Here is a 15,109-nt window from a genome sequence, read left to right on the forward strand (position 1 = left end):
ATAATGCACTCTTTCTCTCGAGCAAAATGAAATGGTTTGATAAGTTGATTATTATAAACAACAGTATCATGATTACATTCATAGGGCATGATGTGTTCTGAGCTACTCCCCCTGTCTCAAAATATAAGACCTTTTTTTTTCTGGATTTAGACAAAAAACGACTTATATTTGAAGACGGGTGGAATATTATTGATTATGAAACATGGAGCGCTATGTGAATAGTTTTTCAAGATAACTAAGATTATTCCCCTTAACCTCCAAACCCAATAATACACACAATTGTCTACGAAATATCGAGTTTCAAAGTATTTTCCCCCGCTACAATTAATATATCCGGAACACTTCCTATTGAACATCCAAGAAATTCCCATGTCAGATGCATCTAGGGTTATACATGTGTCCATGTTTTGAACTTGACATTTTTATCATCTCACTGCACCTCTGAGAAACATTCTTATCCATGCGTCCACATGTGTTTTGAACTTAACATTTTTATCAACTCACTGCACCTCCAAGAAAACAGTTGTATGGTGCTTCCCCATGTTCCACCTAGATAAAATTTTATGAAGCATCCATTTGAAGATTACTAGCTTCCACCATAGGCAACATCTCACTAGAATCCATCGTCTCAGCCTTTTCATGTCTGGTGCTCTCTTCGTGAGTTGTCCTCACATGTGTGAGCTCATCTTCCTCCTGCTTTTAGCCTCTAAAGTTGGCTTTCGTGAGTGAGGAAGCGGGTTTCTCTGTAGGATCTCGTTTCACTATGCAAACAGCAGGTTGGGCTGAGGTGGAGCATTTGAACTGACGTGGTGTGCTAGGGCAGTAGTCTTACGTGGAGCGTAGTACATGCTCTTATGCTCCACGAGTGTGTAGGCTGAGAGGTACTAGCACTCGCCTCGACCTACACTTTTTGTCTAGTGATGCATCACACTCATTAGTGTGGTGACCAGACCAAATGGCAATGAGAGCTAGCGACAACTGTGTACAAAGTGGTAGGGTGAGCAGTGGGTTAAGCCGCGGTGGTGTGCACGCAATGAGGGAGTTGGAGTAAGTAGCAATAATCCAAGGTTGAATTGTTACACATGGGCAATGAAAATATAATAAATCAATTAGGGCTTAAGCTTCTACTTTCTTTAGAGTTTATTAGGCAGTATTTTCCAAAAAAAGCAGTCAAGAAACATTAATGACAACCCTTTAAGTCGACGAAATTCATAAGAAGAGATGAATAGGATATTCCTTTCATGGGCTGAGTTGGATGGACGGTTTCTTAAGAAAGGCATTTTGCAAGGCATCTCGTCCAATCCTGGGATTGAAAATCACACGCGCCATTAAATGGAAGTTTTTTCAACGTTACACTAAAATAGTGCATCATGTAACACTGCGGTAGAACACACATCAATCTTTAGCATAATCAAAGCCAAAAATCAACTCAACATCCAACCAACTCAAGGCCATTGGGAGTAATTCATCTCCACATTTCACGATACCCCAAGCTATTCCTTTTCCTGTGGATTTTTTTACTTCGGCGCTCGTGTACACGAAGCATTTCCCTTCAAACTCTACAGCCATGCCAGGGGACATGTTGGTCCGTGGCAAAAGCACCCCGCCGTCCGCCCTGAACCCCGCCCCGGCCGCTCCCGGCCGTCCAATCCAAAACCAACGTCCCCGATCCTCCGATCAGACCTAAACCCCATCCCATCTATAAAATCCCACCACGCCAGAGCACCTCCTCCCCCGCATTCTCTTCCCCCTCAACTCCCACGCGCACCGGCACCACCCCTTTTCTTGCGGAGCAGCGTGAGGGTTTCGGAAAGCTAAGCCATGGCGGAGCAGCCGCACGCCGAGGACGCGGGCCACAAGCCGGAGACCCTGATGGAGAAGATCGCCGACAAGCTCCACGTCGGCGGCGGCGACCACTCCTCCTCGTCCTCCGACTCCGACAAGGAGGAGCAGCCGCGCCCCTCGGCTCCGCCCGCCCCCGCCCCGGCCGCCTCCGAGGTCACCACCGCCTCCTTCGCCGCCTCCGCCTCCGCGGCGGCGGCCGACGCCAAGAACAAGATGTTCCGCCTCTTCGGCCGCGAGCAGCCCATCCACAAGGTCCTCGGCGGAGGCAAACGTATGGCCCATTACCGATCTAACTGATGCTCGTTTTTTAGTGCCTTTTGCTTGAAACGCGTAGATCGGATCGGAATATGTGGATCTGGACGGGTTTGGGTCTTGGGTTTCGTACTAGATCTGGTATTGGGTAGTGCAGGTGAGGTTTAAGCCTTCTTTTTTTTGGGCGGCTGGGTTTGTTCAGATCCACAGGGACGGCGCGTCACCAAAGCCAACGCAACTGCAGCGACCTGATTTACGCTTGTGGTTTCGAATTTGGTCAATGCAGGCTGTCTTCGTATGAGTTTTGCCGTAATTGTGCGATCTGATCTTCAAGATTCCCCCCTTGTGTTTATGGTGCTAATAAAATGGATACTGTCCATATGGCTGGGCTGCTAAAATAGGATATTAATATTCCATATGGTTGGGCTGCTAAAATAGGATATTACTATTAATAGTACCGTTGAGCATTACCTGCGCTTGAATCTATGTTGTCAGTTTGTGGCAGAATCATCCTCAGGCGCTCAGTGAATTCTCTGCTGTGTCCTTGCTAAGTCGCTAGTGTATAGAAACATTGTTTCTTGTATGAGAATTATCATCATATATGACTTCTAGGTTTGTTTTCTCTGAATTTTAAATAAAGAAACAGTAAATCTTGTGGTGTTATTGCTACTTCTTCCCTTTCTCAAACTTCCAAACATTTTGGAAATATTGAAGTTCAGCTTAAGATTCTCTATAGAATTACCATGATTTTGGAGCACCTATGCGCCATTAGTCGTTACACATTGCAATATAACTAATACTCATGGACTAAAGAAATAGAACTACAATGTGGTTTCTGTGTATGGTACATTTGTGTCTTGTTTTTTGCTTTGTACTTGAGCTGTTAACCATAGGCTGAAAACATGCAAATCTAGAGGGCATCCTTACTCTGTTGCGAATCCTTAATGGGTAGCAGAGGTTAAACACCTAGTTGTGTTTTCTTGCCTTCCATTGTCACTCCATAAATTTTCGCAGACCATCCTGCAAATTTTTTGAACTGTTATATTCTATTTCTACTCCTTAAACACTGCCAAATTTTATCCCCGTCTTGTATTATATTGTGATTAAGGTGTCATTTGTGAGCACATGCTATGTAATTTCATGATCTGCCAATCTTGCTGTTGTATTCACTTTGTTTCTCTATTCTGCAGCTGCTGACGTGTTTATGTGGAGGAACAAGCACATCTCTGCTGGAGTACTAGGTGGTGCAACTGCAATCTGGATCCTTTTTGAATTGCTTGGCTACCATCTTCTGGCTTTCCTTGGCCATGCTCTCATATTCTCTCTGGGTGTTCTCTTTCTCTGGTCTAATGCCTCATCATTCATTAACAAGTAAGCTATCTTCATCTCAGTATCACAGATTACATGTGCATACCCTTGCACGTTCAAGAGCTAGTACTTCAAAATGAGTTCTAAATTCTGCCACACATTTCAGGTCTCCCCCAAGGATTCCCGAGGTGATCATTCCTGAAGATCTGGTTGTCAACATTGCACTATCTACACGTCATGAGATCAACAGAGCCTTCGCAAACCTTCGTCAGATTGCTCTTGGCCGCGACATAAAGAAGTTCCTTATTGTATGTCTGTTCTGCCATTGTTTACCAAGCGTTGTTCCTACATCAATCTGGATTTACCTCATTTAACTATTTTTTACAAAATTGTAGGTGATTGCTGGTCTATGGCTGCTTTCCATTCTTGGTAGTTGCTGCAACTTCTTGACGCTGTTCTACATTGGTGAGGGATCTCAACTGAGTATACCATTTTTAGCACCTCTTCTTCCCAATGTGGATTTGGTTTTTACAGTGGATCTTTCTCTTCTATGTCAAACAGTTTTTGTGGTTCTGCACACAGTGCCAGTAATCTACGAGAAGTATGAAGATCAGATTGATACCTATGGCGAGAAGGGGTGGATTGAGGTTAAGAAACAGTATGCTGTGTTTGATGCCAAGGTTCTGAGCAAAGTGCCGAGGGGCCCCTTGAAAGACAAGAAGAACTAGAAATGAGTGGTACCGTGTAATGATGGTGACTGGTTCGTGGCTGCCCTTGTGGTCTGAGCACCAAATTTCTCACCAGTTGTCTTGTGTTATGTAAGGCTGTTTTCATTGTTTGCGACTTTGATGAGAGTAGCCCTGGGTAGCTTACCCTCCAACAGTAATGCAGAGGCAGCACTTGTTTCGCTGTACCGCTGTTTGATTTTTGATCTGTTAAGGTGTCGCATGGGTACGGTTTCTAGACGCTGATTTTGCTACTTGCGTTGCTGCAGTTTGGAGTATTGATGATGTTTGTCAACTCGTTGGGCTTTAGATGTCATCTACTCGTTTCTATTGTACTACTATCACTGTTGCAACACAACTTTTATTAAAGCCCAGTCTGCGTGTGTTGGTCTCAAACATTGTGCTACATATTCATATGTCAGGACTGCAGCGGGAAGTGTTATTTCTTCAGTTAGCGCTAGTTGCGGCTACAGATAACGATTCAGTAGATGGAGGGTTGAGATCGAGCCTTGCTTTACCGTTCTCTGTCGACTGTTAGATGTCTACTGTTCCGTTTCAATCGTTACTGTTACGTTTCACCTGTTGCTGGGAGGCTTTCCACCTATAAAGGCAGCCGGGTTGTGGCTGGCCACACCATGGAATCTTCTTTATGAATTGCCTATATGGCCAACTACTCTACAGCTAATACACACACAGCCCGATCTGGGTGAACTTTTTCCCAATTCGTCTTCCATCTCTCTCCTTCTTGATCATCTCTATAGCTTGGTCTTGACAAATTGGTATTCAGAGCAAGGTTTTTCCTCGGCCACAAAAATTTTCATCCATAGGGAGAGTAATCCCACCCAATTCCCTCCCCATGAGTAGATCGGAACTGAATTGAGCCGGAGCGGCGCGAGTGGCTGCGATCTGTACCAGGGCGGCGTTGGAGGCGGCGATCTGTACCAGGGCGGCGCTCGTGGCGGAGAATTGCTCGGCTGCAAACCAGTAGAGCGGAAAGGTTGCTGGGGAACAATTCTCTGGTGGTAAAATTCCTTGTCTATCGCTGGTTCGTGCAGCTTTGGCGGAGCGGAGCGAGAAGGCGGCAGGATCTGAGCAGAGAGCCGGGTTACCGAAGTATTTCGGCAGTAAAATTCCTTCTCTCTCTCTCAGATCAAGGTGATGGGGCGCGCCAAGACCATCGACGAGCCGGATCTACAGGAACTGTTGTCTCTTCGAGACGACATGGGGATCATGCAGAAAGACCAGTCACAGATGCAGGCGGATATGGCAAAACTGCATGATGAGGTACATTCTATCAGTTCCAAACAAGGGGATATATCTGTGCAGATGGGCAATGTAGAGCAAGTGGTGCTGGACTTAGGCAAACAGCTCTCCACGATCAATTCAGTTTTGCAAGCATTAGTGAAGGCACCAACAAATGGAAGCACTACTGAAATCCCATCAAGCTCTCAACAGAGACCAAATTCACCAACAACCTTTCAGGAACAGATGCAAACTCAACTGTTGAGAACAGAGCAACTCAGGAAACAATTGGAGGCTGAAAAGGAAAATACCAGGCAATTGGAAGAGCTGCAACAGCAGAATCTGCCTCCTATCAGAACCAGTAGACCAGCTGCTCCACCAGGGTTTGCACAGCAAGGAAGACCAGAGCACTTAAGTCCTTTGGGCACTCCAATTACAGCCAGACAGTCCACTCACACCCCTGTTTTTCAGCAATACTATCAGCAAAATAGAGATAGGCAGTTGTGGCAGGGATATGCAAAGACCTATGAACAGGATATGCAGTGTCAATTCATGAAATCCTTGACCAAAGGGCCTAAAATGGATTTTCCTAGGTTTGAAGGAGAAGATCCAGTGGGCTGGATCAGGCAATGCAACAAATATTTTCAGATGTCAGGGGCACCAGAAGAATACAAGGTTTCCTTGGCCCAATTATACATCATTGGGGAAGCAGATGTATGGCTGAGAAGATCAGGTTTGCTGAAAAAGAAAGTTTCCTGGAAGGAATTTTGCACATAAATCACTAAAAGATTTTCTGCACAAGGCTCATATGATCTCACAGAAAAGTTTAGTTCAGTGAAACAGTCTAACAGCACAGTGTCTGAATATACAAAAATATTTGAAGATCTCATGGCTGATGTACAAGAGGAAAATCCAGAATTAGGAGAATCTTGGTTTGTAAGATGCTATGTTAATGGATTAAGAGAAGGCATCAAATATCAAATTAGACCATTGAGACCTCAAACCCTCACTGATGCCTACTGGTTAGCAAAGGATGTGGAACCTTGTCATCCTCCTGCAGTGGCAAACACAAAAAGAATATCAGTCCCTTATAACAACTACTACCAGAAAAACACTGGAGGTTTTATCCAGAAACAACATGTTGTTCCTCCTATCCAGCAACAAATTCTTGTCAGGCACAATGAAACTCCTGCTAATAATGCACAGAAAATCAGAAAACTTGGAGAGTGTTGGCGATGTGGAGATAAGTGGGTACATGGCCACAGATGCAAGTTAATACCAAATGTTCAAGCCATGCAACAAGAACCAAAGGAGCAAGTCACTTATGATATTGAAGAGCAACAGTTGGAAGATCAGGCAGAGAACGTAAATGAAGGAGATCAGGCTATGTTCCTTTCTGCTTTTGCCATGGGATAACAGTTAGCCGTGCCAACTCCTACAGTAATCATTCATATCAATGGGAAGAAAGCTGTAGCATTATTGGATTCTGGTAGTACTACCTCTTTCATAAACCAAGATTTTGCAGTTAAGGCAAACTGCAACATGTTGCCTGTAAAACCCAGAAAGATTTCAGTGGCTGGTGGGGGCACACTAACATCTACTGCAGTTGTACCTCACTGTCAGTTTCAGATTTCCAAAGTGACACTTTCCCATAGTTTCAGAACACTGTTCCTCCCAAGCCATGATGCAATCCTAGGATATGATTGGTTTACTGCTGTGAGCCCTGTGTCATTTGATATTCCAGCCCAGCAATTCAGTTTCACACATGAGGGCAAGCAAACTGTTTCAACAACAATGTTCACTACTGCAGCTAGTGTGAAGGAAATGCGTGCTAAGAAAGTGGATAAATTATTAGACAAAGGACCCGAAGTGTTCCTGTGTCAAATCCACAACATACTCTTGGATGCACCAGAGGATTTTAAAACTCCACCACAAATACAACAGTTATTGCTGCAATATGCTGATCTGTTTGAGGAACCTAAAACACTGCCACCTCATAGAGCATTGGACCACAAAATTCCTCTGGTAGAAGGTGTAGCTCCACCACAAGTTAGGCCTTATAGAGTGCCCCAAAATCAGAAAAGAGAGATGGAGGAGCAGATAAAAAAATTGTTGGCTGCACATCTCATAAGACACAACCAAAGTCCATTCGCTGCTCCTGTGTTGTTAGTTAAAAAGAAGGATGGGTCCATGAGACTGTGCACAGACTTCAGAAAACTCAATGCTCTTACAATTAAGAACAAATTCCCTATCCCTGTAATAGAAGATCTTTTAGATGAACTGCATGGAGCAAAGTATTTTACTAAATTGGATTTAAGGTCTGGCTATCACCAAATCAGAATGTCACCTGAAGATATCCATAAAACTGCATTCAGAACATTCTTGGGCCATTTTGAATTTCTGGTAATGCCATTTGGCCTGTCCAATGCCCCTGGAACTTTCCAAGAATTAATGAATACCATATTTGGCCCTTATTTAAGGAAATTTGTGTTGGTTTAGAATAGTGTAGCATGTTACTGCTTTCCGTTATTCCTATCCTGATGCATAGCCTGTCCTTGCTACTACTGTTGTTACCATTACCTGCTATCCTACTGCTTAGTATAGGATGCTAGTGTTCCATCAGTGTCCCTACACTCTTGTCCGTCTGCCATGCTATTCTACTGGGCCGTGATCACTTCGGGAGGTGATCACGGGCATATACGATATACTTTACACAGTTACATTACCTGTGATACTGTTCGGAGATGGGGGCTGAAGGGGCAGGTGGCGCCATCCCGGTAGAGGTGGGCCTGGGTTCCCGACGGCCCCCGATTGTTACTTTGGGGCGGAGCGACAGGGCAGGTTGAGACCACCTAGGAGAGAGGTGGGCCTGGCCCTAGTCGGCGTTCGCGGATACTTAACACGTTTAACGAGATCTTGGTATTTGATCTGAGTCTGGCTACTGGCCTATACGCACTAACCATCTACGTGGGAGTAGTTATGGGTATCCCGGCGTCGTGGTATCAGCCGAAGCCTTCGTGACGTCAGCAACGGAGCGGCGCGCGCCGGATTGGACTGGAACGCCACTAGGCTAGGTCTGCTTCCGGCCGCCCACGCAACGTGCAGGTGTGCTAAGGGCGATGGGCCCAGACCCCTGGGCGCTTAGGTTTAGACCGGCGTGCTGACCTCTCTGTTGGTCTAGGTGGGGCTGCGACGTGTTGATCTTCCGAGGCCGGGCATGACCCAGGAAAGTGTGTCCGGCCAAATGGGATCGAGCGTGTTGGGTTATGTGGTGCACCCCTGCAGGGAAGTTAATCTATTCGAATAGCCGTGATCTTCGGTAACAGGACGACTTGGAGTTGTACCTTGACCTTATGACAACTAGAACCGGATACTTAATAAAACACACCCTTCCAAGTGCCAGATACAACCAGTGATCGCTCTCTCACAGGGCGACGAGGGGAGGATCATCGGTTAGGATCATGCTATGCAATGCTACTTGGAGGACTTCAGTCTACTCTCTTCTACATGCCGCAAGACGGAGGCTGCCAGAAGCGTAGTCTTCGAAAGGATTAGTTATCCCCCTCATATTCTGGCATTCTGCAGTTCAGTCCACATATGATACCCTTATTCCATTTGATACCCATGCATATGTAGTGTAGCTCCTTGCTTGCGAGTACTTTGGATGAGTACTCACGGTTGCTTTCTCCCCCTTTTCCCCCTTTTCCTTTCATTCTGGTTGTCGCAACCAGATGCTGGAGTCCAGGAGCCAGACGCCACCTTCGACGACCCACTGCTACACCGGAGGTGCCTACTACTACGTGATGCCCGCTGACGACGACCAGGAGTAGTTAGGAGGATCCCAGGCAGGAGGCCTGCGCCTCTTTCGATCTGTATCCCAGTTTGTGCTAACCTTCTTAAGGCAAACTTGTTTAACTTATGTCTGTACTCAGATATTGTTGCTTCCGCTGACTCGTCTATGATCGAGCTCTTGTATTCGAGCCCTCGAGGCCCCTGGCTTGTAATATGATGCTTGTATGACTTATTTTAATTGTAGAGTTGTGTTGTGATATCTTCCCGTGAGTCCCTGACCTTGATCGTACACGTTTGTGTGAATGATTAGTGCACGCAATCATCAGTTATTCCCTGAAAATTATCCCTCCGGCTCATATATCATTTTAAACACGAGCTGGTTCTCAACAAATCCAATTGCCGTCGATTGTACCCCTAGGGCTATTCAACTTATGCATCCCTGATCAGAGCATTGCTTCTGATCCCTTGTCTTGGAATTGATAATGCCTTTGCATTTGAGCTCTGGATTAGTCAGTTGTTTCTAAAGTTTGATCTCCTTGCATTGTTTCTCCCTCTGGTTGAGTACCGATGCTCACACCAGATCCCTTGAGGACCACCAGATCATTTGTTGGATTTTATCCGACAGCGTCCTTCATATTCAATAAGTTTGTGAGCCTTTCCTCGGATACATAATGCCTTTGGTAAATTGTATCCTCTGCTTTCCCAAGCATGCTCTACTATCGAGCTTGTGTTATTTATTCTTGAAATTTGTGTCCTAAGATGCCCTGATGGGTTGAACCTATGCCTTCTCTAAACTGTGTGAACTCGAAAGTTTTCACGAGTCATACACTTCCGGTATTTTGCCAAATAAAATTTCAACACTACAACTTCTTCGAAAGTGAGAAGTGAATGAAAGGTTATGCATTGGAGAAGTGGGAGTCGACCTTGAACCTTGTGTTCATGCCCATGGACACGATGTACATCTTATCATTAAAGCTTCTTTTAAATTAAATTATTCCTTTGGTATAAGTTCATCTTATATCCGGGATCTGGCCTTTTGCAATAGTGTTTCCGACCATGTTGTCCTTTAAATACCATTTCTCGGACAAGTTAAAGTAATTGTCTTCTACAGATCGTTGCACCCGACCAACCTTTACTTTGATCTACCGTCGTGTATTACACTCTGGTATCTCAAGAATATCATAGAACTGCATAACTTCTTATGGGTTCTTCATCAACTATTATTTCTCACCGATTCCAATTTTTCCGGGTTCTGGGTTGTCGTCAACCGAGGACACCAATAAGTGAATCGATTCCGCACTCTGGTTCAATAACTCTTAAATAGTTGTTGTTGCTTACGAATTAATAATCACTTAAGTCATTCCTAGCCTGATCGGCTATATCATCATGGTGCTAAATTTTAACTGTGCTACTTGGTCCTTCTTCACGGAGCACAATTCTCGACGATGAGCTAAGCTTACGTTGATTTTCCTCATCATATCATTTCTCCTTGAACCGCAAGCTTGATTTCGAGTTTGTGTCGTAACCATGGTTCCAATAACCTTCCGTTTATCATTCATTTGACTAGATGTCATCACCGATTGATTACATCTTCATGAAAATCTCTCGACAAATGTGTCATGATCATCATCAGCATTCCGAGCTCTTCCAAGATATCAATTGAATTCATGGTGATAAATACCATCCTGGCCCTCGGTGATTTGTGTTACCATCGACCACTTTATTGACTTCCCTCCAACACAAACTAGTTCGTGTTTTGTGTTATACCTTGAGTTCCTTGCTATCCCGCATTGTTCTTCTTTACCTTGGAGTATTACCATATTTAATGTCAAGAAAGTCGTGAGGATTTCATCACCCCTTAAGGATTCTTGATACAGGTAATACTTCTCACCATCACCTTTCTTTCTTGGTCCCCGTGTTGGTTCTAACCGGGATTCCAACAAGTGAATGGTACTACGTGGAATTTTGTACTTCTAACAACCCTATTGCTTTGAAGTTGATGGTCGATAGTTCGTTCTTAGACTATTGGTTGTTGAACCACCATTCTAACGTTGATCATGCTACCTAAGCCCATCTTTCGGGTGCACCTTTCAGTCAATGTTCAATTGTGTATGCTTTCCTCGAGCATACATCATTATATTATATCATTTGATCTGACAAATGTTATCTCCTTGTTCACATAATTGTGGAAACCCATCCTTTCGAAATCTCGATGAATTGTCACTGAGTTCATCAACTACCTCCTTATTCCTTCATTGGTTTATTGATGAACTCTTGTTTCGGAACTCGCTTGCATAGTTCAATTCCCGAGAATCTTACAATGTCATCTCGACAATTTGTGTTGCACCTTTCTTCTCAGGCATCCAAAGTCTGAGTTATCCTGACGGCCATCGATCTGAACCTCGGTCAGATATGATGGTTGGAACATAATTTCAATAGCTATAACATTGGTTCTTATATGACCCGGTAAGGTCATGTCATGCCTAGCACACCTGGCCGGAGGACCTATTGTTATAGTTCTTCCTTTTAGCAAGGTTATCCATTCTTTCATGAGGAAATTGTAAGGCTTATTGTACAAGTTGTTCCTGATGGATCCTTCGTGTATCCGAAGTGTAATCTTTGCTTGACGACCATGTCAATGCTATCTCGAAGCATGTCTATGGTACTCCGCTTTTCAACAAGAACATTTGAAGCCCCATGCTAAATGTTTCCTGCTCAATTATCCAAACACCGCTGTATGGGTAATGTCATGAAATTTCTCTCCCCTACCTAAGGAGTTTTCTACATTATATCCTGTTATGGATATCATGCACTGCTTGTCCTTGGGAGGGATATACCCTGAAATATGTGTTTTAACACATTTTCCTTTCCATTGTTCTGTTTAATCTGATAATCATATTTTCTTTCCATTTGTTGGGCTAACGTTTCTTGTGGTCTATATGATCTAAGCAGTAATATTCTCCTGCTTAGGTAAACACCTCGGTTTACAACTCTGTCAGTGTGACCCTGTTACTATTGTTGATGACATTCCGGTAGCCACCGATGGACGAGAACCTTGCCTATTGGTCCGCCTCGTTCAACGAGCAGGAAAATGGTTCTCTTCGTCCCTCGCCCTTGATACCGATGTTGTTGCCGACATAACTGACAGGCTACCCTCTGACCTGCCTTGCTATTGTGACCGTGCAAGATGTCACCGCTCCTATTTTTAACCCACATGGTGGGCCCATAACCCACAGGTCCCAGGATCGAAACCTGACTGTCCTGTATACCCCTATCTCCGAAGTTATTCCTCACGATGGGCTTCGTATGAAGATCACCAGCCACCTTACTAGAGATGGTCTAATCTGGTATCAGACGCAATACTTACTCTCGCTACTCTGAACCCCTTTCTCACTCAGGTTCAGACTTCGAGCAACTATCTATCTGCTTGAAACTTCTTATTGTACCTTCGAACTTTACTCTCAATGTGTTTTAATTTTTCAACTCGAGAGGCACTCGTATGATCATTCTTGGGTTAACCCCAGATTTTACCCTTATAGCATTCTGTCGTTGCCAATCTGCCCCGTTACCGATTCGTAAGAACGATGGAACCCCCGAAGAAAGGATGAAGACTTCATAATGATGACCTGAAGCAGTAGAATGAAGACATCAATGTAATGGATTGACCTCCTCGAGAAAAGCAACCAAGACCGAGGAGATTCGTTAGAATTACCTAACCAGGCCCTTTCCCCCTTACTCCCGGTCCTAAATCTCGGGACGAGATTTCTTGTAGTGGAGGAGAATTGTGACGCCCGGATAGTTAAGCTACAGTAACCCTCCGATAATGATGCCACGTCACCACGATTACTGTTGCTAATCGCGTATTAGTTCGAAACCGATTCTAATTCAAATCCAAAATCGAGCAAACAATAAATGTTTTCAATTATTAAAACTAAAATGTTCAGAGTGATCGAAGTATTGCATAGGTAATTAAGGTGGAGAAACCACACTTTTATAATTTGTTTGGATACTCTAAAATGATTAAAAACAGTAGCAAAAACTATTATTTAAACGCTTTAGCAATATTAAAACCAATGAAAACTATTTTATTTAATGTTCACAATTTAACGTGGTTATGGTATATTTAAAACTAGCAATTTAGGATCTTTGGAATAATTAATAAATCTAAATAAAATTAAGAGATAAATGAAAACAGAAAATAAATATATAAAAGGAAAATTAACAAAAAGTAAAAGAGGGGGGGGGGGGAAGGCCCCAACCCCCCACCCTCGATGGGCCTCGGCCCAGCTAGCCGCCGAGCTGGCCGGCCCACCACGGCGCACCCTTAACCCCCATACCCCGGAAACCCTAGCCCGGTCCACCCCCCCACTCACCCACTCCTCCCACGATCCCCCCCACGTCTCTCGCCCCCTCTGCCCTCCCCCGATCCAGATCGGGGGCAGCAACCTCCACCGGCCCCGCGACCCTGGCACGCCCCGACCCTGGCGCGCCCCGCCCCCCGCCGCCGCTCGGATCGCCCGTCGCCTCCTCGCCCTCCTCTCCCTCGCGCGACACCACGAGAAGCCGTGGCCACGCCTCATCGCCGCCCCGACGCTGCCGCCCGAGGACCTCGCCGGAGCTCCCTCGCCGGCCTGCCTCCTCCTCCCCACCGGTCTGCCTCTTCCGACGCCGTCGTCCCCATCGGCCACCTCGCGCCTCCCACCGCCGCTGTAGCCCAGCGCCGCACGACGGCGATGGCCTTCCCCGACGTCGTTTGCCTCGCCGTCGTGGACTCCGGCCACCCCAAGCCGCCCGACGCCGTCGCTCGCCGACCCGGAGTCACCTCGCCTACGCTGTCGCTACCCCGACCCTGTCGCCCTCGTCTGCCGTCTCCAACTCGACCCCGACGTGCCACCTCGCCGCTCGCCGGGATGCCCCGCCCCGCCTCTCCGTCGCCGGACCGCCCCTGCACCTCCTCGAGCTCGCACGCGACCCTTCCCGTGAGCCCCGTCTGCCCTTCTCTCTCCCCGTTGCCGGATCTGGCCTGCGCCCGCACCACCGCCGCCCTAGCGCCTGCGCACCGCCACCCTGAGTCGCCTCTGCCTGCCGCGGCCGGCCGGCGAGCCGCGCCGCCGACCATGCTCCCGGCGCCGGCGCCCCGTGCACGCACGCGCCCATGCTTTGTTCGGGCGGGCGCCCACATCCCCCCGCCCGCACCCGCAACGCCCACACGCCCGCTAAGGCCCCTTCGGGCCACTAACCAGAGGGGCCCAGCCCACAGAACGTTTTAAAAGAAAATGAAAAATAAAATAAAATAAAATGAATTAATTAATTTAATAATTAATTAAATTAATTAATTAGTGAATTAATTAAGTTAATTAATCCTATTTAATTAACCTAATTAATTAGTTAGTTTAATTAAACAGTAACTGGATTAGCTAAACCGTAACTAACCTAAACAAAGGATGACAGGTGGGCCCCGCTGGACCCACGGGCCAGGTTTGACCTTGGTCAGCTGGGTTTGACCTGCTGACGTCATGGTGATGCCATGCTGACATCACCTTTCACTGTTCTGGATAATGTTCAATTTAAATAATTAAATAAATTTCAAAAATGTCTAAAACTTTGATAAATCATAGAAAATAAACCGTAACTCGGATGAAAAAGTTTTATACATGAAAGTTGCTCAGAACGACGAGACGAATCCGGATACGCAGCCCGTTCGTCCGCCATGCATCCCTAGCATAGCGAACACACAACTTTCCCCCTCCGGCTCCTCTGCCCAAAAACGCGAAACACCGGGGATACTTTCCCGGATGTTATCCCCCTTCACCGGTATCACCTACTACCACGTTAGGGCACCTCTAACGCCGTTACTTGACATGTCATGCATCACTATGCATATGCTTGCTTAAAAATTTATTGTTTCTCCCCCCTCTTCTCTCGATAGACACCGAGACCGACGC

General features: G+C 45.8%; 1 protein-coding gene and 1 pseudogene across 1 annotated transcript; both read left to right on the forward strand.

The window, feature by feature from the left end:
• The first annotated feature begins 1,716 nt into the window (after positions 1-1,716).
• LOC125537635 (reticulon-like protein B6) lies at positions 1,717-4,425 on the forward strand. Its single transcript, XM_048700961.2, has 5 exons — positions 1,717-2,116; positions 3,288-3,468; positions 3,572-3,713; positions 3,801-3,870; positions 3,967-4,425. The coding sequence occupies exons 1-5, from the start codon at positions 1,822-1,824 to the stop codon at positions 4,131-4,133; spliced, it is 855 nt and encodes a 284-aa protein (XP_048556918.2). The 5' UTR covers positions 1,717-1,821; the 3' UTR covers positions 4,134-4,425.
• Positions 4,426-5,086: 661 nt separating this feature from the next.
• Positions 5,087-7,690, forward strand: LOC147978978 (uncharacterized; annotated as a pseudogene).
• Positions 7,691-15,109: the final 7,419 nt, after the last annotated feature.

The sequence above is a fragment of the Triticum urartu genome, chromosome 3A (assembly GCF_056163025.1).
Source record: "Triticum urartu cultivar PI428250 chromosome 3A, HENAU_Tu73, whole genome shotgun sequence".
NCBI lineage: Eukaryota > Viridiplantae > Streptophyta > Magnoliopsida > Poales > Poaceae > Triticum > Triticum urartu.

Excerpts from the sequence above, each read along its gene's own strand:
- LOC125537635 (XM_048700961.2), top strand. The coding sequence starts at position 1,822 with ATGGCGGAGCAGCCGCACGCCGAGGACGCGGGCCACAAGCCGGAGACC. Across the intron at positions 2,117-3,287 it reads GGTCCTCGGCGGAGGCAAAC|CTGCTGACGTGTTTATGTGG; the intron begins GTATGGCCCATT and ends TCTATTCTGCAG. Across the intron at positions 3,871-3,966 it reads CTTGACGCTGTTCTACATTG|TTTTTGTGGTTCTGCACACA; the intron begins GTGAGGGATCTC and ends TATGTCAAACAG.